Below are 24,237 nucleotides of genomic sequence, written 5' to 3'. Positions count from 1 at the left end.
TAGTGTTTCACTCTTTTCTCAAATTCAGCGTGCGGCCCTGGCGTGCGGTTTTTGTCTCAGTGATGTATGTCAGACAGGTGTAAAGTACTGCCCTAAATAGAGCCATTTTGCTTATATAGTTTCCGTGGTTACCCCAATACCTCAGCCACAATGTTACCTGATTTTCTTCTTAAATAACACGCACTTAAGAATAGAACCTACACCAAGCATGCATAAAGTTGACTTGTGTCTTCTTTGCGTCTTCTCTTGATCGTTTTTTTTTAACCAGCTTCATTCTCAGAGAGATGAGTTTGATGTGTCTCGAAAATGCATGACCGCCATTTTTGCCACTTCCTGTGTGGACAGCCAACAACAGGAAGTGTATAGATGACCGATCTACATCTAACTAATAATAGAAGTACAGAAGTGTGAGATTCATTTACATTTTAGACAAACTTTACATGTGCATAATGTTACACAGACAAAAGTGTAATTTTTACGTTATTTCATTTATTCCCCCAAAAACACAGGTTAACGCATTTGTGCCATGTGTCTGCCTAAAGGGTTCGTATGCAAATGAGATGAAAGCATATGTTATTTTCCATCATGACACATGAATGACCCAAATCGAGAATAATCTGAATACATCAGCGCAGTGGAAAAAATATCTTATGATTAGCTGGAAACGGTGTGTATGACCAGACGCTTTAGCATAAACCATCTGTCAAACTAGATAAGATCACATTCAACACATTACTACAGACTGGAGTACAGACAGGATTTAATTCACTGGCGGTGGTTAATAAACTAATTTGTTTGTTAAATTTATGTATTATTCATAAATATCATTATATCATCTGTCAGAAACTCTTTAAAGGATGTTACGTTTTGAACTGGAGTTAACTTATTCAGTGATCTTTGGCATACTTAATGTTCACAGTATACTTCCACAAACATTAGTTCTCTAATACTAGTAAAGACACACAGTAGTGTGAACTCTCTACAAGTGTGAGTTTTTGTAAATGTTTCTATGTCTATAATTTACAATCTTGCAGTATCTTAGTGAATCTTCAAATGTCATTCTGGAAAGAAATATGTATAAAAGCGTGCAGATGTGGTTTTAAATGTGTCTATGTAGCATGTAAAGTGTTTTAAATCCAGCATCCACTTTTTCATTTTTTATGTATTGGATAACACAATATCATGAATGATGTTTGAAGTGATGTTTCAGCACTATGTCCCATTGTGTGATTTTTTTGTGGATGTCTAAAGTCATGATTTCTCTGTTAAATTCTATCTAAAAGCAATTGCTCACCCAGACCTGCCTGAAACACCTCGTGTAACCACACCCCCACAAATCTACGTCAGTTCGTGGTATGATTTGATTTCACAAGTAAGGTGGTGTACCTGTGAGTACAAATGCGTTGGAACCTGGTGTTCCAAATATGGTAAGAGGCGTTACATTTCCGTCACACGCTTGCAGTATTCCACCAATCAGTAAGCACTGGTTAACTGGCCAATCATAGCACACCTTGCCTTTCAGAGCGATCAGCTTTGTAAAAATTCTGCACGTTTCAGAGAGACGGGGCAAAGAGGAGTTACAAACATGCACAGTATGTAGAAAATACAGCATTTTGAACCTTAAATCGTGTATACACAATGCCTGTTAATGTGATGGAAACAGTTTGTCATAATGATGATGTTGTGAATATTTGTGCATGTAAACAAATAAAACACAGACCTCAACATTTGTATAAAATTCAGAAGTTTAACGTTTAACACCTGGGGGTGTAGGTGGAGGCTGTGGTGTATAACGTTATGCATAATCATTAATCAACTGTTCATCAGTTCTTCTGTGTCTCCTCGCAGCATTTGTCCAACAACATCTCTGTGAAGTGTCCATCATGATAAGCTCCCTTTAATATATAATGCAAAACATGCGACGCGAATAAATATACGTGGAATATTTAACAATTAAGACTAACAAAACGAAAGGGAGAAACCGTTGACAATATGCTGTTGAGTTTGTGAGGCGCTGCGCTCCACAGATGAGATGACAGATCGCATCCTGTATGTTTTCTTTATCTTGAAAAGCACAAGTTCTGTTTTAAGAGCAAGTGTGTTCACAACTAGCTAAAAGTAAGCTAGTTAACTTTGCAGTATTTAATGCTGTACTCAGAATAATGACCACAATATTCCAGCAACTTGACGGCCTGTTCATTATCAAAATTAAATAGTTGCCATTATAATTATTATATGTGCTTTTAATGAAATAAATGGACAACAGGTCAGCACGAACATTTTTTTTTATTACAAATAATAATAATACTAATAATTACTCTGTCACCCACTTTGTATTTTCCTTACAGAAAACATAAAAATGCTTTACGTTTAAAGTGTACAGATTTTAGAGATAAATCGAAAATAACAACCCCCTCACACACACACACATACTGATTGACAAATGAATGCATGATTTAGGTGTTTTAAAAAAATTAAGACAGACATTGGGATCCATAGACTGATTTATCCATGAAGATCACAATAAATGTGCTCTAATGACGATAATCTGAGGGTACAGGCAAATGAACCAGAAGTTGCAATCGTTTTTACTTCCGTATTTTGACGTATTGCAGAAGGAAAGGGAATTTTTAATGCGAAAAATTTTGTGTGTGGCTTTCATCTTTCGCTGCGATTTGATGTATAAAAACAGCAGTTACACTTTGAAATAGTACTGGCAGCAGACTGACAGTTGAAGGGGAGGGGTTAACGAATTGCTCCGCCCAAGTCGTCTAACATACATCATTTAAGATGGATAGTCATTAGAGGAAGGAAGAGAATTTTCAGATTTTACCTGGAGATAATGAGGGAATACGATTTTTAAAAAGATAATGACCCATATTGATATTTACAATGAACGCTGCAATATCTCATAAAAAAATTGTACTTTTCGATCGTGTACTTTTTTAATTCACATGGACTTTAACGATTATTTGTTAAAAGGGTTCATATGACAGCTATAACAAATATTATTGTTGTTTTAGATGTAATGCAATGTGTTTACACAAGGGATATTCAATTGACGGCCCATCAGGCACTCTAACGAGGAGGTTGAAGACGGCAGTATCTAGCGTCTGTCGCTACAGCGTCCTTGAGGTTGGGTGGTGAGGTTTACACACTGCACAGCACTTCACCGGCTGGCATCTTTTGACATATTTTGCAATAGTTGGTTTTCACACAAATACATCAAGAATCTGCATATTAAACTCAACATGGGTGAAAATCAGCTCAATGAAAACTTCACGCTGTTCACGCAATGCGTGCTGGGTAACACCATAGTTCAAAACTCATTCATGACTCACAGCATGCATTGCAGCATGAAGCTTCTCAGTTTATTCGTACTACTGTTAAGGTTCATGTACTGACTCTTGATATATTTGTGTCTTAATTATAAAGTGTTGTAATGTTTATGTTGTAATTAATTTGGAATATCTTTATAATATATGTTTGTCTCACAACAGCTGACTCTCACTCTCTAATAACACACATTTGGCAGCACAACACTGTTCTCATCAACATTTACCCACTATTGTATTATCACCAAAGACTCCTTTAGCACAACAAATGTCATTGAATTAAAAAACTGTCAAACACCCTTTGCAGCGACCCGTCAGAATAAAAGTCCGGTTTACCACACCATCACACCTTAGTAAACTTTAGTAAATAAAAATAACTTTTTTTACTTACATTTAAGTAGATTTAAAAAAAAGGTTTTTTACATATTACCCCTTTCAGTTTGCCCTACATCTCCAAATAAGTCTTGAGCTCTGCAGATACAATACAGTGTATGTGTTTATTTATAATAATATATATAAAGTTAAATGACATGAGCAGGTTGGCTGTTTTGAGGTCACTTGTACTCACTGACAACAGTTCAACAGATGACAGAAAAACATGTGAAAAAAACCCATAATAAAATAATTTGGTCATTGCAGGTCTTAACTTCACAACACCACATGATATTATCATTGTGAAGAAGCTGTCGTGTTTGAGAATCTACAGTAAAGTTCACCTCATGATATTTTATCACATTTTTAGCAGTAATGATTTGATGTAAAGATTTTCTGTCATGTATTTTGTCTCAGTCTGCATCAGTTCAGTGTGGTGTTTGTGGTCATTCATATGCTCAGCTCCACTGAGGTTCAGTCGGGTTGAAGTGCAGATTTGGACTCTTACGCCTGCGGCTGTAAAACAGACACAAATCCACCAGGGCTGACAGATGGGAGGAGGTGTTTGTGTTGTTTTTACTTTACAATGTAACCAAACATCTCCACATTGGTCTCGTTCGTCCTAATGCTACAGAAGTCTTGTGGTTCCTGTAGATATAACTTTGCGAACCTAAGCCGTGCAACATGTTATTTTTATAAAGAAGAGACATCCTCTAGGTATTTCTTCCAAGTCATGAACTTCAACTTGGCCTGTAGAGTTTTAAGCATTTTCTCTGACCTCGGAGTGCGTTTGCTGTCACGTCCAGTGCTTTGAAGATGTTCATCTGTTCAATGTTGTCTACTTGTGAAAATCTTCCACCTCACTGATAGACTACAACGAGCTTCTTTTGTCTAAAGTAAACTCAAATGTTGACAGATACACTTTTGTATTATGTCTCTGTTTGGATGAACAACCAAAATAATGATTGTGTTTCTGCAACCTTTTAAGATGGAAGGAGAGTAAACTCACCCGAGGTAGTTCGGATAAGCGGTAGAAAATGGAATGGAATGGAGAGTAAACTCATTGAGTCGAGAAAAGTCACGCAAACCATCACAAAAAATCATTTGAATTGAATGAGTTTATGGTTTTGCAGAAATGGCGTCAGGGTTGACCGAAGCTATTGCTATTTTTTTGTACCTGTATCGGATAGAATGAGTATAAAGCGAGAATTGAGATGACTAATCGTCACTAAAATTGTTCATTTTCTTCTTTAGGATAAAGAGGCACTGATGTGAACGTATGTGTGAAGAGTTTGGTGCAGATCTCCCACGCACAGGAAAACAGCAGAGACAATGCAGAAAGGGCTGAGTTGTTAAAGAGATGCACAAACCACATCCCTCAGAACCTTCACACATCGGATTCAAAAAACGCTTTGTATGCGTCTGCAGTCATGAACTGTGAACACAATGGTTCATAATTGTCTAAATATGTTTAGCATTTAACTTTGGTTCTCATTGATTCTTCTTTGATTCTATTACAACACAATCTCAATTATTTTATTAAGTGGCTCATTCATATGAAATTGTATAATGTCATTCATACATTTTAATGTTGTCATGAACTGGCCATTTTTGTTGTTTTTTACTGTTGTATGAGGTCTCCTTAGGACGTTAGGTTGGTTTTTAAATTAAAAAAAAACATCAAAATCAATATGTAATTTCTACCCGGGTTTAAATGGGCATTGAACACTTGGAAGTAAATGCCCACTGCCATGATTGGATAGCAGTTTGTGTAGTAAACTTCTGTGAATTTGGTTGGAGACGTAACGTTAGGTTACACATTCGCCCTATTCACGCGGGATTAGTATTATCTGCGGACCTCGTGTGATTTACAAATGACCTCCCCACATTTGTATTTCATGTGGGCCTCTCGCACTGGATAAATGAAGCTTGTGATTTTACTCAAATTTACTGATGTATTTCCCGGATGTGATAGCAAGGCTTTGCGAATAGTTTGTATAGCCAGTTGTCTGGTGTTTAATGATATATGACCGTACCTGTCAGCAGTTGAGAACCGTGATCACGAACCGGACAGAAGATCACTGCTCAGCTGTTACAAGAGTTTCCATGATTAATTATAATCAAACGGGAGACTCCCGACGAAAATGACAGTGTTGGCAGGTATGGATATGACCCAGCACCCGAAATAATAACAAAACACTTCAAAACAGCCAACATTACTTGCAAACGGTGGATAAAACCTTGAAAATTGATATTAGCCCGCCAAATCACAGAGATGCCGATTCGCACGGGACTTATATTATCACAGGACCTCTGTGTTCGTCAAAATATGGTAGGAAATTTGTGGGGGTATTTTTACACTACAAATTACAGACGTGGCCAATTCGCACTGGATTAAGATCATAGATAATCTCTGCAATTATTACAAATGACTAGAGGTCCCCAGGTAACACTTATCCCGTGCGAATAGTGCTCAGGGCACATCAAGCAATCTGGCTCAAAGCAATAGTAACGCATAGTACAAAAATGTTTTACCCACATCAGATTGCATCCTATCGGATCCAATATTGACGGCACAGCACTCCTTTTTAATTTTTGTCTCTACTGCAATCCAGTGTCGACCTGTGCCTTGTTTCACGAAGGAATCCTCAGTGAAATGAGGTGAAAAACGCTCAATGTTTTACCCACGTGAGCTGGAACGTCTTTAAAAATTAACTTCAACCCCGTATAACTAATGTTGGAATCCGAAGGAAGGTTATGCAGCGACTGCACCGTTCTTCCACAACCAGGCACAGCACAATATTTGTTTTTGCACAATAGCACAATAGTAGCATGCTTATTGCTTGTTGCTTTATCTGGTTCCATGCAACTTGTGTTACATCAGTACTGTCATGCATGAAGCAGTGTGCGGGTCTAGAGAAGTAGTTGTTGATATTCATCTGTGGAGGCGGTGTTCAACCTATCAATAGATAGATGGCGTTCGCTGGGCCTGGTGTCAATAACAGGCGGGCAGTTAAGAGGCTAGAATAACTACTGCACCTATCTTCTGCACATTTGTTTCGTTGATCATGCGTCTCCTTGCAACAAGGTGCCTGTTTGTTGTGTTTGGAAACTCTGCTAGTGTATGATACCAGTCGTGTAGTGTATTTTAGCCTTAACAGTTTACAAAGTCGGCAAGCATATGATGATTTTTTTTTATATTCAGATTTTTTTATTCTTGTAATGTATTCCAGCCATTACAGAAGTTCGCTTGAATACAATTCCCTCTTATGTAAAAAAAAGCTTGGGTTAAAATTTGGGTTAAAATTCATGACACCTTTAATGTTTAGTGATGTTACGGTTGGAGCTTCATTCTTGCTTTTTCATAACAAGCTTCATACAAAACTGTCACCTGGTAAAATACTCACGTGTTGCCCGTGAGATCAGCTGATCTGTTTACTACATATGCACAGATACAGACATTGGTACATAATATAACCTTTATTTTCAGTTTTTAAATAAAAGCCTATCATACGAATATATGCCAGAGTTAACTTTGTATCACACTCATTTACATTTACATTTAGTCATAAGGAACTTTGAACCCTTTTTTTATATTATTTTTTCATACAATATAAACAAGTTTTGAGCTACACACAATAACAAAAAATCCTTTATAAAATGAAATGAACTCACATGAGTTGATGCAGATTCATCTGAGAGCTGTTTGTTTTAGATTATGGTTTAAGTGCGATGGTAAAACTCAATACAAAAGGTCTTTAGCTGAATTGTTGAAAGCTTCACGTAGATGTCAATATGAAGTCCAGGGTGTGTTGTTGTATCAGAATGAGTGAATGTTAACATGTGTCCTTATAACATTACTCTTACCATCATCACATCAGTCACCCGATCATTCCATCGGTCGGTACGGTTCTTCAGCTCTCTTCTCACGTTTCTTTCTCGGCCGAGGTAACGGAGGAGGGTTTTCTTCATCTTCATCATTCGGGGGTGGTGGAGGTCGGGCACGGACCGGGCCTTTGGTTTGACTTTGTGTTTGAGGTGGGGTTTGTGTGGCTGGATCGTAATCTTCTTGCGGGATGGGTGGTGCCGGTTGACCTCGTGCAGTTACTTTGGCTCTTTGTTGATTAGTAGGTGTGTCAAAACTCCTCAGTCTGAGCTCCTCTTCATCTGAGGATTTCATGAAAGACAGTGTTTCCATAAACTAGATGTGTTTTACATTGTAAAAAACACACATTATCTCTGTTACCACACAAAGGGCTTGAGAGCACATTCAGAGAACATTGACAAAAACGGATTAAATAAACTTTATTATTCTATCATGGGGTCTGAATTAAAATCAAAAGGCAATCTTTATAAGGGAAGTTCTTAGATTTTGTGTACTTGCTTGCATGTATTTATCCGTTCTAGAATAACAGTAAATATAGATATTCATTATTGTCTGAAGCTCAAATGTAAACAGTTCTGAGTAGAAGTTTATGTAAATCATGCAGTTTTTATATTTACACTGAAAAGGGAAAAATTAGATATGATTCTCAACATTTGGCCGTTCATATAAAAGGATTTAATCTCTTGGTAAGATTTAAGTTCTACATTTAGTTTTGTGTTAAACGCACTGAGATTGTTTTTGTACCTGCTCGTATTCAAAAACAATGACAGAAAAATTGCGCAGTGTACAGATAATGTGCTCATGGCATCACTTTAGCGGTAGTTAACTTCTCTTTACCTTTCTCTTTCTCTCGTTGTTCACAACTACGAAATGCACAGATCACAAGAACACATATGAGCAGCAGAAGAAGAGCTCCTCCACCCGATAGAATGCCCACCATTATCCAGAAATCAAAACCAAAGAGTGTCCAGGGTTTGTCGGCACCTGTAACACAACAACCGACATCACTTTCATGTGAGCGATACAGAACATGTTCAGAATATTTATTTGCATTGTGTTTATGATTTTCTTTAATCTTATTCTAATATTTGTTGATGGATAAAAGTTTCCAGCTGAGAATCAGTTCTACACAAAGGACATCTAAATTTTCTCTTTTTTACTAATATTGTAAAAATAATAAGGTATTAGTGTCCAAGCAATGGACACGTCCTTGTTGTTATGTGAAAAATGTTACATTTTCCATTTGCAAAGACATTTAAAGAAAGCTTGCTAATATTATCAAAAAGTTTAATAAAGATCAGGAGACAATACAAGTAAACATAACATTTATAAAGTAGCAAAGCTGTAGATTATAGTGAGTAAAAATAGTAACATTGTTTAAACACTCAATAATCCAAAGCAATGTGAAAGGAAAGTTACTTACATGATACTTTTAAAACGTCACTTCGTGCATCGCTAGCAGGATTGCCTACACGGCATGAATACTCTGTGTTCTTCTGTAATTGTTGTGATGTCTGGAATAGAACAGCTTTATTTTCACCCTTTATGTCTCCTGGTCCATTATACCATGTTATGGTCAAATCTCTCTGATCGTTCTTCTTAGTGTCACAGGTTAGCGTGAAATTTCCATTCATGCATTTATGTGTCACATTGGGTTTAAGGGCCTTTTCTGAAACATACATGACACAATATAATGCTGGTTGTTTCTGAACTGTAGAATACATGTGATATATAATCTGTATACATGTGTGTTCTAGAGTTCTTGGTTCTTACCGTAAACTGCAATTTCCACGTTATGATTTGCAACCACTTTGTCTTCATTATCATAAGCTTCAAATTTATATGTGCCAGTGTTGCTTACTTTCACATTTTGAAGCTTTAATGACCCATCCGATTCAATTGTTGCATCAGGAAATGTTTTCCCATTTTTCCCTTTTTTCCGCTGAGCTACCAATGAGTTAAAGGTCCATTTTAACTCGCCTTCGTTAGGTTTAATTATTGCTTTAATGTTATCTGGAAATTTCATGATGCAGGAAACTCCCTTTAGAAGTTTCTTGTCACATGTCTGCACAGAAACTAGAAATGAATTCAAATGTTTTTAGTATTTCATAAAACACAACAGGGTGATGAGTGTTGCACTATTAAAAAACATCATTTTTAAATTAAAGTGTTAAGTATCAAGGGAACCAGCCCTGAGGATATTTGCTGAAAAATCACTGGGTTTGAAAGTCACATACAGCTTTAAAAACTACTATTCAGTTTGTATATGTAGTTTATTCATTCTTAAACATTACAGATATGAACGCAAACTGCATACAAATGTTCACATGACTTCTCATTCATCTTTAATCGCATCTCTTATTCACATTTTATACATATTTTAAGTCCCATTATAACATTTCAGTTTTATTACATTGAAAAAAAAAAACTAAAATCTTATAAAAGTTATTTCAATAAAACGCAACGTACCAGTGAGAAGAGCGAAGCCACAGAAGAATAAAACTGCAAGAATGTGTTTGGTGCTCATTGTTCTTCTGAAATAAATCAACTGTTCCAGATCTTTTTCACACACACACTGAGGCGGAGGAAACAAAAAAACAAGAGTTTCCTGTTCGAGCTGCAGACAAGCAGAGACAAGCTGAAAATGCATCACAGCTGTAAAGAAGTTTGTCACTGGAAAACGTTTTTCCATCTAACAGGATATATAACTTCAATCTCATGTTTTAATCATAATGTTTTTACATTGATTTTGTATAAAAGAAGTCATTTGAAAAATGATTTGATGTTACTGAGGTTCAACATTTGTTGTGAAAGAGAACATTCATGTTATCCTATACATCACACTGAATAAGGTTTCTGGGTCGCACAACTAAAATGAGTGGCAGGTCTGTTCTGAATGTGTCACATGGCAAAGAAAAAAAGAAATATTCACAATCCTGAAAAAATAAAACTAACAATTTAATAATATACTGTTATAGTTTACTTTTGTTGTTCAAATCAAAGACCATTCAACTTATCAAAACCATTTTTGTGCAAGTTCATAAAGAGTTCATTGTTATTAGTTTCTGCACCCTGTGCCGTGAAGACATGATGTTTAATATAACATCTGGACATTATAAAAACACTTATGCCTAAGAATAATGACATTAATATAAGCACTGCATAAACAATCGCGAATCGTGTAATATCTAAAACTTTGTGAGTTCAGTGGTTTCATCTGAGCATTATAAATGACATGCAATACTGACATCTTGTGGCCGACTCGTCATTTAAATGCTCTTACACATTATAAATGAATACAAATACTTTACATATATTTACCTAATTCCAATGTATGAGCTTTAATAGTTGTTATTTACGTCTGACAGAAAAATGTAGGCCTACCTGTTATATGGGTGAAAAACATTGTTCTTAATATAAAAGAAAAACACTTAATCGCATCGTTTTGTTTGTTTGTTTTGAAAAAATAGCCTAAACGAGCGGATGTGTTAAATTAATAAAATAAAGAAATGTTTGAGCTTACTACATCAATGATGATTATAACGTCTCGCTTTAGATATCTCTATCACGTGATAAAATAGAGAGACGTGTTTTATGTTACATCAATCACTGTATGCCAATTCTATTCTTTTAAAGTGACGGGTTATTTTAGCTGAACTTACAATATATTCATTTGAGTAAGTTGGCTAGCTGATATCTAACGTTTTAAATAATAATTACTTCATTAAATGTAGAACTTCACAAAATACTAACATTCGTTAAAGTTAGCTAATGCATTTAAATGTAAGTTCATTTTATTAACTTACCTGGTTAGAGTTGGTTTGGAAACACAGAAGTGAAAGTGCTTCAGGTATTAAAATATTAATTGAAACTTTTTTCACATTCTTTGCTATTGAAGTCCTTATGGGGGGCTTCGCACTCTTTCATCGCCACGTGACTGGATCAGTGAGGCTCGCGCTGAATGAATTCCCGCGTCTCGGCACAAGATGGCGCCGTCCGACACGCAGTGTTCGTTTCATTTACTCGTTTTTTAAGTGCACTGTATAGTACAGCGTTGTAATGACATATGACAGGCTATATTTGAAGAGCTCTTTTCCAAAACACTATAAAGTAATTTGAATAGTTTTCATGAAAATTACATATTTTTACCTTGACCCATACATTTTGTTAATATTCAATTTATCCTGGTAAAATGGTCTGTTGGCTCAGTCTGAACATGTTAAACAATGATTGTTAAATGAAACAACAATATTGTCGATAATACATTTTTTCAAAACGCTATAAATCCATCCTTTTTTCAAAAAAAAATTGGTTTATTTCTTTTTAAAAACAGACAAACAAGAGAACATGAAACATATGACATCAGGGACTCATACTATAAATTAATATAAATCAAATAAATGCAAATGCGTGAAATAAATAACAGCCAAATAAAATAAATAGTCACAAACTAAATAGTAAAATAAAATAAATATTTTCAATTTCTTGTTTCAATATTTTCCACCACATACAACCAATAACTTAGAAATAACACATAAAAATACCACTAACAAGCGAATTCTGATTGGTCGAGAGGACATGTCGCATTTAGGCTAAAAACAGGTTCGGGATTTATAGCGTTTTGGAAAGAAACTGGATCTTGCAGAACATTTTAAACAAGGAAATATAGCGATTTGGAATGAAACATTCATGGAGCATTGAATACACTGCAAAATGACATGACAAACTCATTTTTGTTTTATTTGGCGTTTAATGCGTTTTGGAAAAGAGCTCTTCATATATAAACCACAGATGCAGCAAAGCACAGGGAAGTATGACATTTTCGTGGTATTTGCGGGCTGGATAAAAATGACAAAACCTTTACAATCTGAAGTAGAACTCCGGCCCCCTCTGGAATTTACTCTCTTTGCATTTTCTATGTTTTTTTATTTTATTTTGCTAATTTCTTATGTAAAGGTTCAAATAATGTCAAATGCACACTACAGACACTGTAAACTTGTTTAAATATTTGTCCTTAATTGTATGTTCTTTGAGACATGCCATGCATGCATGATTGAATGAATTAATGCGTTCATGAATGGACTGTGAAAAGCACACGCTAAAGTGTATTAAAAATACACACTCATTGCTTGATGAATAAATATTATATCAATGACTGGGCGATCCACATTGACAAGAACTATAATTGAAATTGAAATGTAATAAATTAAATGTGATGAGTGAAGTGACTTGCTCCACTTGTCCACAAGATGCCGCTGCCTCGCAAGAACCTTCTACACGCATCGTGTTTAAGTTTTGCTTTCGTTTTGTCACTTCCTCTTTTGGATGAGGACATACACGGGTAGCTGTGTTTCGATCTCTAACAATTTCGATTTATATTCGATAGGTTATGTAAATATAAACTGAATGACAGTGTAAATGACAGTAGAGATGTTTCTGGGATGTCGCTGCGCGCTGTTCGTCGCGTTGATCTGCGCCGTTTCAGGTTCGCTATGATTCTTCTCTTGTAGCTTTGAAACAAGGCGAGGCTAGTTTGTAACCAACACTTAAGACTTTAACTCTACGTAATATTACTGTTAATGTTACCAATATCTTATTGAGCTAATGTGTTGGTACTTATTTCTGTCTTATGATGTCAATTATTATTTCATTTTTAGCGTGTTTAGAGTTGTTAGCTAAAGGCCCAACCCTTCCGCAAAACATAATCCGCCATTATGGCGGTAACGTTAACATTAGACACTGACGGTATCTGTGGTCTCGATATCGTTGACTGAAGGCAGCACCGGCCACCGTTGCGATACCGTGACAGAGATACTGTAATATCATGATACTTCTGACGTCTGTGGTATCGTGATGATGTCTACCGCGGTATTTTAATGCTACTTCAAAGTTATGGTATGAAGATGTCGTGTTCAGATACTATGATTCAGCGATGCTACCTAAACAAACATGATTGTATCGCGATATAGTGATAACTGTGATATGTTCATTGGGAACCATGTCCATGTGTTTTTTCTTTTACTGTTCGTGAGGTGTTTTTGTTCACGGCTTTATATATTCTTTATGTTTTCAGTTGTCGGTGCTGAGTTTGTGAAGGTTGGCGGTGAAGTTCGTTTTAAACCGAACCCTACACTGTCATCTGGCACCACCATTACCTGGAAGTACATGCGTACTGTTGAGAATGTGATTAGAGTTATTGAATTTGATCACGGTGAATCTTCATCTCCTCAGAATCCTCTCTTTAAAGACAATGCAAAAGCAGACACGAACACTGGAGAACTGACTTTGTTCAATTTAAGAAAGGACCACAATGGAATCTATTATTTTGAGCTCAACGGCAAAGAGCAAGAGCAGAAATTCACATTGAATGTTATGGGTAAGTGAATGAAAATATCATTGGGATTTAAACAAAAATCTCTTCTGAATTTTAACATCACAGAATAGTAGAGACTAACAAGTCTCCTTATCTTTCATTCCGCACGAGAACACAATAACACTTTAACAATTTTGTACCATCTAAATCCAGCCATAAGAACAAAGAATGCTGGGAACTCAATCTACTGTGTAGTTTCAGTTAGTCAACGTAAATGATTCATGTTGCCCCAACATGAAAGGACTAAATTATGTCAAAGAGTTGCCTATTTATGTCACTAATACACGTTGAAATTGTGCTTGAAACAGAAACCAATACAAATGTGTTATATCAAACTATTTTTAGTAAAACAAAATAATTTTTGTTGATTGCTCCTGAACAGAAACTCTAGATACGGCTCCGGAAGAAGTATTGTGGCACAAGTAGTGTGCGTCTCAATTTGCTCCCTTGTTCATTAGTCCGGGCACTGATCAGGGAGTCAGACATTTTAAGGGCTGTCTCTCATTGGCAAAATTCTTACAGTGCACTGATAACCTTCGTTCAGCTCCCCTTTTTTTGCCAAAAGTTTGATATCCTAAGGACAACATCGTGTTGACCCTGGGACAACATTTAAATCAACCGATCAGAATTCAGAAATAAGTTTACAGTTTATTTTAAGTTTAATATTTCAAACATGATTAGGTGCTTCCAAACCATTGTTTTTCACTTATCATTTCACACCTCGGGAGCAGATTGAGATGCACCCCATGGTTTAGATCGAGCAACAATGTGACAAAACAAACGCATTGTGCTTAATGGGTTTGTCGCTCGCATCTGCAGTAGACAGGGTGTAAGGGCCCATTCACAAAGCGCGTCTTTGAATCTAAACCACAGGAATAATTGTCAAAAGCCTAGTGTGGGCGTCGACAAAATAACATGTTCATGGTCGAAGCAATCATAACACACTACTTCGAAAAAAAGAACACGCCCCTTCCTGCATTGCGCTGCCCTCGAACGTGCTGTGCAATGCAGGCATGAAATGCTTAAATTTATCAAAGCTTAGACAACACGGACAATCATGCAAATGAATAAAATAAGTGAAGACGACACAAGGATATACCAGGAGCACACTGGTTCCAGATAAACAATGACCCTCAAAACTGCTCTGTTACACATCTAACATTACGACAACAACATACCTTTGTTCTGACGATCCGCAAAACCAGTGTCACTCAAATACTGATCCAAATCAAAGAAACCTAATCTGTGTGATTTTTCTTTTTTCACAATCTTTCTCCAACATCTCTACTGAAAAGCCTTCATATTGCGTGTCTCCATTACAATACAACAAAGTATTTTTAGGCTTCTGCACTTGTATTAACTTCATTATGATATTGTTTCTGGGGTGTTTTAAACTATTATAATTTTGTTTTTCCTCAGAGGAAGTCCCACAACCAGAGCTGAATAAAGCGGAAACAAGTAATCCAGACAATGCCATATACTTAGAATGCCAATATGACACAGATATCACCTGGCACTGTACTAATAAAGATACCGTAGAACCTATATCAGTAAATGGCCAGAAAATAGGAGAGTCCATATTATTTGAAAGAACTAAGAATCTAGACGTCTGCTGCACATGTACACTGGTGAACCAAGTGAGCAATAAAACCAGCAAACCAATTTGTGAGAGTGAAATCTTTTCTGGTAAGACACTCAATAACTTCAATACTTATTTATTATTTTGTTACCTTGTAAAATAAAGAATGAATGAATATCTCTCATACCTCAAACTTCAGTTCAGTGTTCTGAATGAGATGTTTACTGAAATAGACGTCATTTCTAACAGCTGATGTGTGCTTTCTTCAAAAGGATCAAACAAAGGACTTGTGCTGGGGCTTGTAATACCTGCTGTCGTCATCATCATCACTTTAGTTGTCTTAATTTTCCTATACATGTGCTCGGATTCCTGTCACGGTAGGATTACATCTGTTCTTCATAAAATAATTATTGATACCGGGTTGGGTAGAGTTTATTATACATTTACAGGCAATATTGTATATCTATATGGATTGTTTCCCCTGCCGTTATATTAGGGGTCGCCCCACCCCTTTGAAGTTCAAGTTTTTTTATTTATTTAGGTTACCTTTCCTGTACGATAGGTCTATGTGTTTTTTTATTAAACTAAATCGGCATGTTATTCATCTTATTTACACTACGGCTTGTTTCTGTCTCTACATGGTTGAGTGTTAACAGTCCTTCTTTTGGAGGACATGTTGGCATGTTTATTTATCGCACTATATTAATTATCAAGTAACAAGAATAAAGTATTTTTATTCATGGCCTTTTGACGTTTTGTATTATATCAATGTTTCCACTATGTTTGAGTCTTTTTGGAGGGGCTTGGTATGTGCGGTTTCTATATTTTCTTTGTGGCGGAGGTCCGGACAATACCTTTTCAAACAAATAATATTGAATCAATTGTGCCTAGTCGAACATGTATATAAAAATTGAAAATCTAATGTTTTATCAGGCCATTTATTTTATATTCTGATACCCACAGTTTTTAGGCTCTGGTGCTAAAGCGAAGTCCTAGTGAGCTATTTTAATATTTATTAAAACTACCGACAACAAAATGAAACGACCGAAACTAATTTATCATGAGCAGAAGTACTTACAAAGTACCTATCAAGGATCCTTTCCATGCCATTCATATTAGAACTGATTCTTAATAATCCTGGTCCTCGAGCCGACTTTCATCCGAGCATAATGCTTGCATTTCCTCAACAAGAACATGTAAAATAGTATTAACATCATAATCACATTCGGACTTGAGTGTTTATCTAATGTCGGTTCTATAAATTAGCTTATAGGGGCAGTAGGCTTTATTAGCGGCTATTTCATGTGCTCTGCGTGAGATCAAATGCATTCTGTAATTTTTGTCCATTGCTTTCTATTCGCTATTTTTGTTTACACTCATTGCTTTGCTTTATAAATATTATAAACATGAAATAAGGTAGGCTATCTTGTTTGTTTATAGGCCCTTATTATAATTTTTAGGCTACTTAAATTGCAACATAATTAAAAAGTAATGTTTTTTTCATTCAACATAATTTAAATAAACAAATAATGAAACATTTGTTTTTAAGCTTTTGATTAATTGTTGTTAAATATTTTAAGTTTCATGATTTCATTGTAATAGACACACGTTTCGTTTAATTTAATTTAATTTGATTACTTAAATTGAATTGAACTTTTACAGTCTGAAAACACAGACTTAAAGGAGAAATAAAATGTATTTTGTAAAGGCTACACGTTTTAGGCACAGATTAACTACTTTAAATATTGGATATGAACAGTTTAATTTATAGACTACATTCTTTAAGCCCTATTTAATTTATACTTCTACGTTGTTGTCCGTGTAAACGGGCAATAACCACTAGGGGTCACTGTCCACACACGTGTTGCTTGTGTAACCAAGACAAGAGGCGAAGAATAAGCAGCCCGTTTGAGAAGTAATAGCTGCAAGTAAAAAAGCAGATTTGAGATGTTAAATACAGAAGCACAAATATTTTACTTAGATAATTCAATCTGAAATGCGTTTGAGTGAACATGACTATATCGCAAAGGTTTTTGACCTGAGGGAGGGGTTCAAACAGACCAATCACAGCGCTTGCGGTCGGCGTTGTGTTGACGCATTGTTGTATTTTTGGAGAGGTGAGCGTCGGTCTACGGCGAAGGGTATGCGGCTCCTGTAGGCTACAGCGTAGGTCTGATGCTCAACTATAAATTGAACTTTGGTCTTTAAAATGTATTGCATAGGCCCAACGCAAAATTTTTGGACCCCCATCTGGGACATTCTTAGTTCAAGACTACTCGACTACACGGTTACAAAACTTAAGTTTAAAGAAGACTCAATTTAGTAGTAGTGCACATCCCTAGTTGCCATGTTAGTTTATTTTTAAGCATTTTTATTTTGTTTTTTATGTTGTAAAATCCTGGGGAAGTATTGTGTGTGTATTACATAAGGATTTTTTTGTCCAGATGCTGTTCGTAAGAAATTTGGAAAAACACCATGTCTGGGGGGTAAGTTTATGTTTGTTATAGACAGATATGAGGAATGCTTGTAAAATAGATCTGATACAGATAATTGAATGGACAGAAAGCGTTTTTAACATATTTCTTTAAACATATTGTCTTTTCAGCAATGTTGAATGTACTGGATAGTTGCAGAAATAAGATAAGTATGTCAATCATTTGTATTTAATACTTGGTCTAGACTTCTAGCTTCAGCTTATTTAAGTGTTTTATTTCTTTCTCACAGAACCTAAAGGGGAAAACAAACTACACAATGTGACAACTGGTAAGAATAACATGTTACAGTTTTTTAAATCTCCCGCTCAGGGAATGTGATCTGTTTACTATTTGAAGACAGAACACCTTTATTTGAGAATGATTTTAAAACAAAACACAAAACTGAAAGCTGTGTGTTATAAAGTGAAGGGTGTTATATTTTGTAAAAACACAAACACACTTCCTTTTATTTAATATAGACAGGGTCAAAGCATCAACATAAGCAAACGTTACTGGCATGCACTCTTTTGTGGCCCAAACTCAACTTCCTGTACACGTCCGAAAAAAGTGTCTGCAAAAAGAAGAAATGTAAATGTTGTGTAATGGTAAAGCTGCCTGAAAGTGCCCCATTGACATACTAGTGTGAAGAGAATGACCATTAAAGAGGGTTTGTTTTTCCTAATATGGTCAATTTCATAGGGATTTTGTATTGAACATCACTTTGCGTCCATGTTTCATTGAGATAAAGGGGTAGGCTTATTTTACTCTGGCAACCAAACGTTCTCCCAGAATCTTGCTAAAGCTATTAAACCACGCCCTAGCAACCATTTACAGCAACCTAGCAATATGTTCCACAGACTTTCATTCAAAGAGAAAACTTCAGGGTTAGTCATAGAAACATGAGGACAGGCTTGTTTGAGCAGCATATGAATTAGTTTATGTCATTGCACAGTAACCATGTGACAATTAGCAACCGCCTAACAACACCATTTCAACCACCCAAAACACCCTAGCAACCACCTACAACACCCTAGGCTAACCCTTATACCTTAGCAACTGCATAGCGACACCGAAGCAACCACCCAGAACACACTAGCATACGCCTTGAAACAGCTTTGCAATGACTCAGAATAGGTCTGAGACATTACGATTTGCTAATCGCAAGAAGCCGCAATGTGAATTTTTTTTGCGCGTCTCCATTAAACTCGTCCGGCTCCACACCTTATGTGTCCACAAGCGCATCTAGGAATATGTGAACCTGGATCCCAAAACATGTCTTAAGTAGAACAGGAACATTTTTTGTAAAAGGCAAAAATACATTGCTTGGGTCAAAATTATAGATTTTTCTTTATGCCAGAAATCATTTGGATATTAAGTAAAGATCATGTGTCTATGAAGATATTTTGTAAATTTCCTACCTTAAATGTATAAAAACTGCCATACCTCTGATGGACATCTTTAAAGGCAATTTTCTCAGGGTTTCGATTTTTGGCACCCTTAGAATCCAGAGCTCTAAACGTCTGTATTTCCGCTATATAATGTCCTATCCTTAACAACTCATACATCAATAGAAAGCTTAATTATTCAGCTTTCAGATGATTTAAAAATGAAAAATTGACCCATAAGTCTGGTTTTGTTGTCCAGGGTCACATATGTGGTTGAAACTTGACACACACACCCTGTGTCAACTCCTGGCTGGCTCTTCATTTCAAACAAATGTAAATTATATCTAACTGCTTTACTCATTTCACTTGGATGAAATGAAACATTCAGCAAATTTTCTACTTGTTTTTAAAATCCAAAATATGCAGACTTAAAAATGAACAAATCAAACTGTTACCTATTTATGATTTTAATAATTCACAAATACAATAGAACATTTGATGGATTTAAGGGTTATGATGGCCGTTGTATTTGTTTTAATGAACACTATAATAGTGTACACTGGTAGGCCTATTTGTATTCTATTGGTGTGGCGTAATCTGGCAGTTGTCAAGAACAACAGTAATTCCAATATCAATCATTCCTAAAACTGCAAAAAATATTTTTGAAATGGTTTTAAGGGTTAAATGGTTTTGATTTGTTTTTTTTTTCAAAAGGGTAACTATACCCATACTGTGCCGAACACCATTGACAATATTGAGTTGAAGCTTGATTTAAAAACATTACATCGCAATGTCTGTCAATAAATCCCCAAATCGCACAGCCGTAACTCTGAATATCCAGTTCACACTTTTGCCACAGCAAGCAGCACTCACATTTTCTTCAGTAACTGCAGTAGTATCTTGTTAATATTTGCAAATTCCAACTAAAGTTACTGCCACCGTAAGTTATATATGTCAGATGTGACACATGTGCTATATGTTTAAAGTATTTAAAGTTTAAAAACAGCAGCATAACTTACTGTTATAAACAGTGGCTTAACAACACACAAAAAGCCAGATTTTAAAAATGATTGTTTTCACATTTCATAGTGTGGCAAGTTAAATAAAGCATGACTAATTTGTTATGAAGTATGACTACACGCTGACTTTCTGCTTATTATTCTTGTAGTTTATGATAAAGTAAAAACAACTGAGAAAAACGAAGAAGGTAAAATCATTAAAAAAGTCTTGATTGTTAAAGCTACTAATATTGTCTTTACAAACACAGATATAAGTCATATCTCATATGTCTCATATTTTATGATTTTAAAATGTTGTTATTTTGTAGAGGGTGCTAGTAATGGGCCACACCACGATGATGAAGGTAAGGTGATTCATATACATCATTTATTGATATCGTCCCTTTAAATGTACTCTTGCTGTAAGAAAGTTGTAATTAACATTACTTAAAGGTTTATTTAATGTAAGAAAACTAAACTAAATGTCTCATCCAGCTGTGGATCTGATACTTAACTTGTTGACATCTGCTCATTGCTTAAATTTGAACAACAATAATAACAGTGACATGTTTTTATAATAATGAGACACAAAATATACAGGTCTTCAACCGCAAAGTGTCCTTGTTCTCTTGTAGAGTAAGCACTGCAGTAATAAAATTTGATCAGTTGTTTGTTATAGGTTATATAATTCTCAATAGTCATTATTAATTCTAATTTGCAAGCAGTTCAGTCAAGGAGCAGATTCAGCTGGTTTTTCTGGTTTGCTTCTGTGCAGATTTTACTGTTAGAAAAGCATGAAAAATCTCTTAATTGTTTTTCATTTGTTTCTGTTTGTCATTATAGCAATAAGCCCCATGAATGAGTGGGTTACAGGGCATTTTATAACAGCTAAGAGCGTTGTGGCACGACCCGAAGCAGAGTCATTAAAACCCCCTAACTGTTATAAATTGCACTGTAACACACTGCTTTGCGGTGCTTACTGCTTTTGTGAAATGGTTATTCCATATACGTAGCAAGGTTTCATAAAATAAAGTGATATTTAGGCTATGTAACGGAGTCAGCTGTTATAAATCAGGGTATTTTTTAACGGCTTAGAACTCTGCTCAGCTAATCAGAATCAAGGACCAGAACTGACCGATTTAAAATGCACCACATCAACCCGCTCCAAATAAGTAGATACATTATTATTATTATTATTATTATGAGGAAAAACTTGTAAGATATTGACAGCGTCATAAAACTGATGTGTTATGAATAGATGGACATTTTGAGTTTACAGTTGTTGTTTTCTTTAAAGTGATAGTTCACCCCCCCCCAAAAAAAACACAAGTCAAGGGGGTCCAGTGCTGTTCGGATGTTTTCTTTTGTGTTCTGCGGAAGAAATTCATACAGTTTAAATTGACAAGAGAGTGCTGTGAATGATGACAGAATTTTAATTTTGGGGTGAACTATCACTTTAAGTTGCTTTCATTGTGAAGTAGTCCGAACAGTTCTCATGTGTGTGTTTGTAATGTTGTGTTACAGTAGAAAAGCCTCTTAATGAAAAGGAGAGTCAACAGTAGAAGGTCAGTCCATTCATATTCCATTATATTGACTTTCTCTGTTGTATTTCACTGATTTATTCTTATTGCTGCTAAAATGACTCTGACCCTTTTTCACTTTGTAGAAAGAAGAGCTCTGCTTCTCAGAAGTGTTGTGATGCCATCAGTTTTTTTTTAATCAAAGACTATTTTCATCAGATTACAGACATCTTCCACATAGACAATCCTTTGTTGTTCCCCTCATTCATAGATTTTCAAAGTTATTTTTGTGTTTTAATATTTGCATTCATATCAGAGTTCAATGGCTGTGTTCACGCTGCACAGAATCCTTTCCTTAAATCAGACTGTTTTAAAGAATATTTAGCTCACAATATACTAGGGGTGTGAAGAGATCTCGAAGTGTGCGAGAACACAATTTCATTACGCAATTGGCATGATGGCGTTCTGGGCTCGAGCACAATGCAAAAGCATATAGAGAAAACAACCACAGGTCTTTACTAAAAGCTACGAATGTTAAGAAAACAAAGTATACATTTTGTGCAATTGGCTGTCAGTTTGTGACAAAACATTTTGCAGTTTTTACGTATTGTTTAGTACTGCATAATATAATTCATTTAAATAGAAGTTTAAATATGTTTCATAAGTGCAAGTTGATTTTATTAGCTTTGCATTTTGTGTTAAAAAAGACTTCCCTGTATATTTCATCATTGAGAATTTCTTGAAAAATTCTAAAAATCTCGTTCTCGATAGCCCAGTTTTGAGAGATAAGTATCTTGTCAGACCCCTATGATATACCAATATATATTTGCATTGCCCTATTGACTATCTTAATGTACTTGTTGATCTGGAGTTTTTTTTTCAGGGAGTGTGTGAGTCCATTGAATACATTGTGTTCTGTGTACAGTTATTTTCATGGTAATCTTATTTAAATCACACTCATGAAAAATAAGTTTCTCTGTGTCGTTCACGGCCTTGCCTTCTCTGTGCTGTCTGTGTGTAACTTCCTCTTTCAAACATTTCTTTAATTCACCCTGGAGTGTTTGGGTGGGGTTTTTATGACTCACTCATGGCTTTCCTTTTTTCTTTTGGTTTTGAAAGAGTCTGTTACACTTCTGTTAAGAAGAAACCCTATAACACTTCAGTTAAAGTTTGCATCTTTTAGGCATTTGGCAGACACTTTTATCCAAAGCATCTTTTAAATAAATATTTCATTGTGTATTCTCTCTCTTGATACCTTTGTGTCTCTTTCTTCAGTGAAACACAAAATAAGATATTTCGAGAAATGTCTCGGTCGCTTTGCGCTCATACAATAGAAGTCTGTGTTGTTCTTCGAAACATCTTCTTTTGTGTCTTGCATAAGAAAGAAACTCAAACAGGTTTGACATGACATGAGATGTTTATGTACATATTCTGGCATGGGAATGTTTCCCTCTATATTTCTGTCTGTGTTGTGACACTAACACCATAGGATAGTTTGAAAAGAGATGAAAGAAGTTTCTTGAGTTTTTCCTTGTGTGTAGTATGAGGCTCATAGCATTTATTAACTTAACTTCAAGTCACTTGACATCAAACTGTCATGCCAAAGACATTATAGAGTGTTGCGTTGTTTCTATCCGCCGATCAGAAACAGACAAGCAATCTTATTTATGTTTATGCATTTGGCAAACGCTTTTATTCAAAGGAAATGACAGTCACGTTTGATCAGTATGTCTGTTCTTGAGATCAAACCTATGACATGTGCTGGCAACACAATAATATGCTGTTTGAGCTGTAGAAGCTATAACTCTGATTTAGTGATTGATTTACTGAAGCTGTTATTAAAAAATATAATTGTAAAAGCAAACATGGAACAATGTTGTATTATGGGGACATCCCGAATTTTAACTTGTTTTAATACCTTTTCTAGATTAGAGGATTTCCCCTTTTTTTCCTAAGTGCAACCCTGTATGTGAAGACCAGACTTGAGTGTCAAATTCAAAATATGAGTTACTTCTGTATGACCTTCAGAAAGTGTACAAGGATGCATCCATGACTGGCTTTAATCTGTTATCAAATGTAACTGTTCGTTTGTATTTAATGTTTTTATATTTAGAGTAATTTTTTAGCTATCCACTATTAGTCATTGTTTATGTACCAATACTAATAACATGCTTTAAACCCTAACTTCGTGCTCTGTGTGATTCTTTTTAAACTAAAAGGGAAAAGAAATTTGATATATCAAAAGTTCTCCCACTGAAATCTAGAGTTATCCATCAAGATATTCAATTCTAGCAATCGCATGCAAATCAAGTTAT

General features: G+C 35.5%; 2 protein-coding genes across 6 annotated transcripts; one reads left to right on the top strand and one right to left on the bottom strand.

The window, feature by feature from the left end:
* Positions 1-7,172: 7,172 nt before the first annotated feature.
* On the bottom strand, positions 7,173-11,498 carry si:ch211-132g1.1 (T-cell surface antigen CD2). Of its 2 annotated transcripts, XM_056732596.1 has the most exons (6): positions 11,400-11,498; positions 10,063-10,210; positions 9,367-9,669; positions 9,017-9,262; positions 8,431-8,577; positions 7,173-7,874 (listed from the first exon to the last, which is right to left on the bottom strand). In XM_056732596.1, exons 2-6 carry the CDS (start codon positions 10,118-10,120, stop codon positions 7,597-7,599), a joined length of 1,032 nt encoding a protein of 343 aa, XP_056588574.1. In that variant the 5' UTR covers positions 10,121-10,210; positions 11,400-11,498; the 3' UTR covers positions 7,173-7,596. The 2 variants fall into 2 exon arrangements, with proteins under 2 accessions (XP_056588574.1, XP_056588585.1); XM_056732607.1 differs by lacking the exon at positions 11,400-11,498 and having other exon boundaries at positions 9,367-9,658; positions 10,063-10,149.
* A 1,411-nt stretch (positions 11,499-12,909) lies between these two features.
* On the top strand, positions 12,910-24,106 carry LOC130407859 (uncharacterized). 4 transcript variants are annotated; one of them, XM_056731173.1, is made up of 11 exons: positions 12,910-13,078; positions 13,667-13,969; positions 15,386-15,652; positions 15,818-15,922; positions 17,990-18,031; positions 18,151-18,189; positions 18,270-18,308; positions 20,573-20,611; positions 20,732-20,767; positions 21,930-21,967; positions 22,069-24,106. In XM_056731173.1, exons 1-10 carry the CDS (start codon positions 13,012-13,014, stop codon positions 21,962-21,964), a joined length of 972 nt encoding a protein of 323 aa, XP_056587151.1. In that variant the 5' UTR covers positions 12,910-13,011; the 3' UTR covers positions 21,965-21,967; positions 22,069-24,106. The 4 variants fall into 4 exon arrangements, with proteins under 4 accessions (XP_056587151.1, XP_056587143.1, XP_056587169.1 ...); XM_056731165.1 differs by having other exon boundaries at positions 21,927-21,967; XM_056731191.1 differs by lacking the exon at positions 20,573-20,611.
* The last annotated feature ends 131 nt before the right edge of the window (positions 24,107-24,237 follow it).

Source organism: Triplophysa dalaica, chromosome 2, assembly GCF_015846415.1.
Source record: "Triplophysa dalaica isolate WHDGS20190420 chromosome 2, ASM1584641v1, whole genome shotgun sequence".
In the NCBI taxonomy this organism is placed as follows: Eukaryota; Metazoa; Chordata; class Actinopteri; order Cypriniformes; family Nemacheilidae; genus Triplophysa; species Triplophysa dalaica.
Note: the sequence above shows the minus strand (reverse complement) of the source record. Positions and strands in the feature narration are given on the sequence as shown.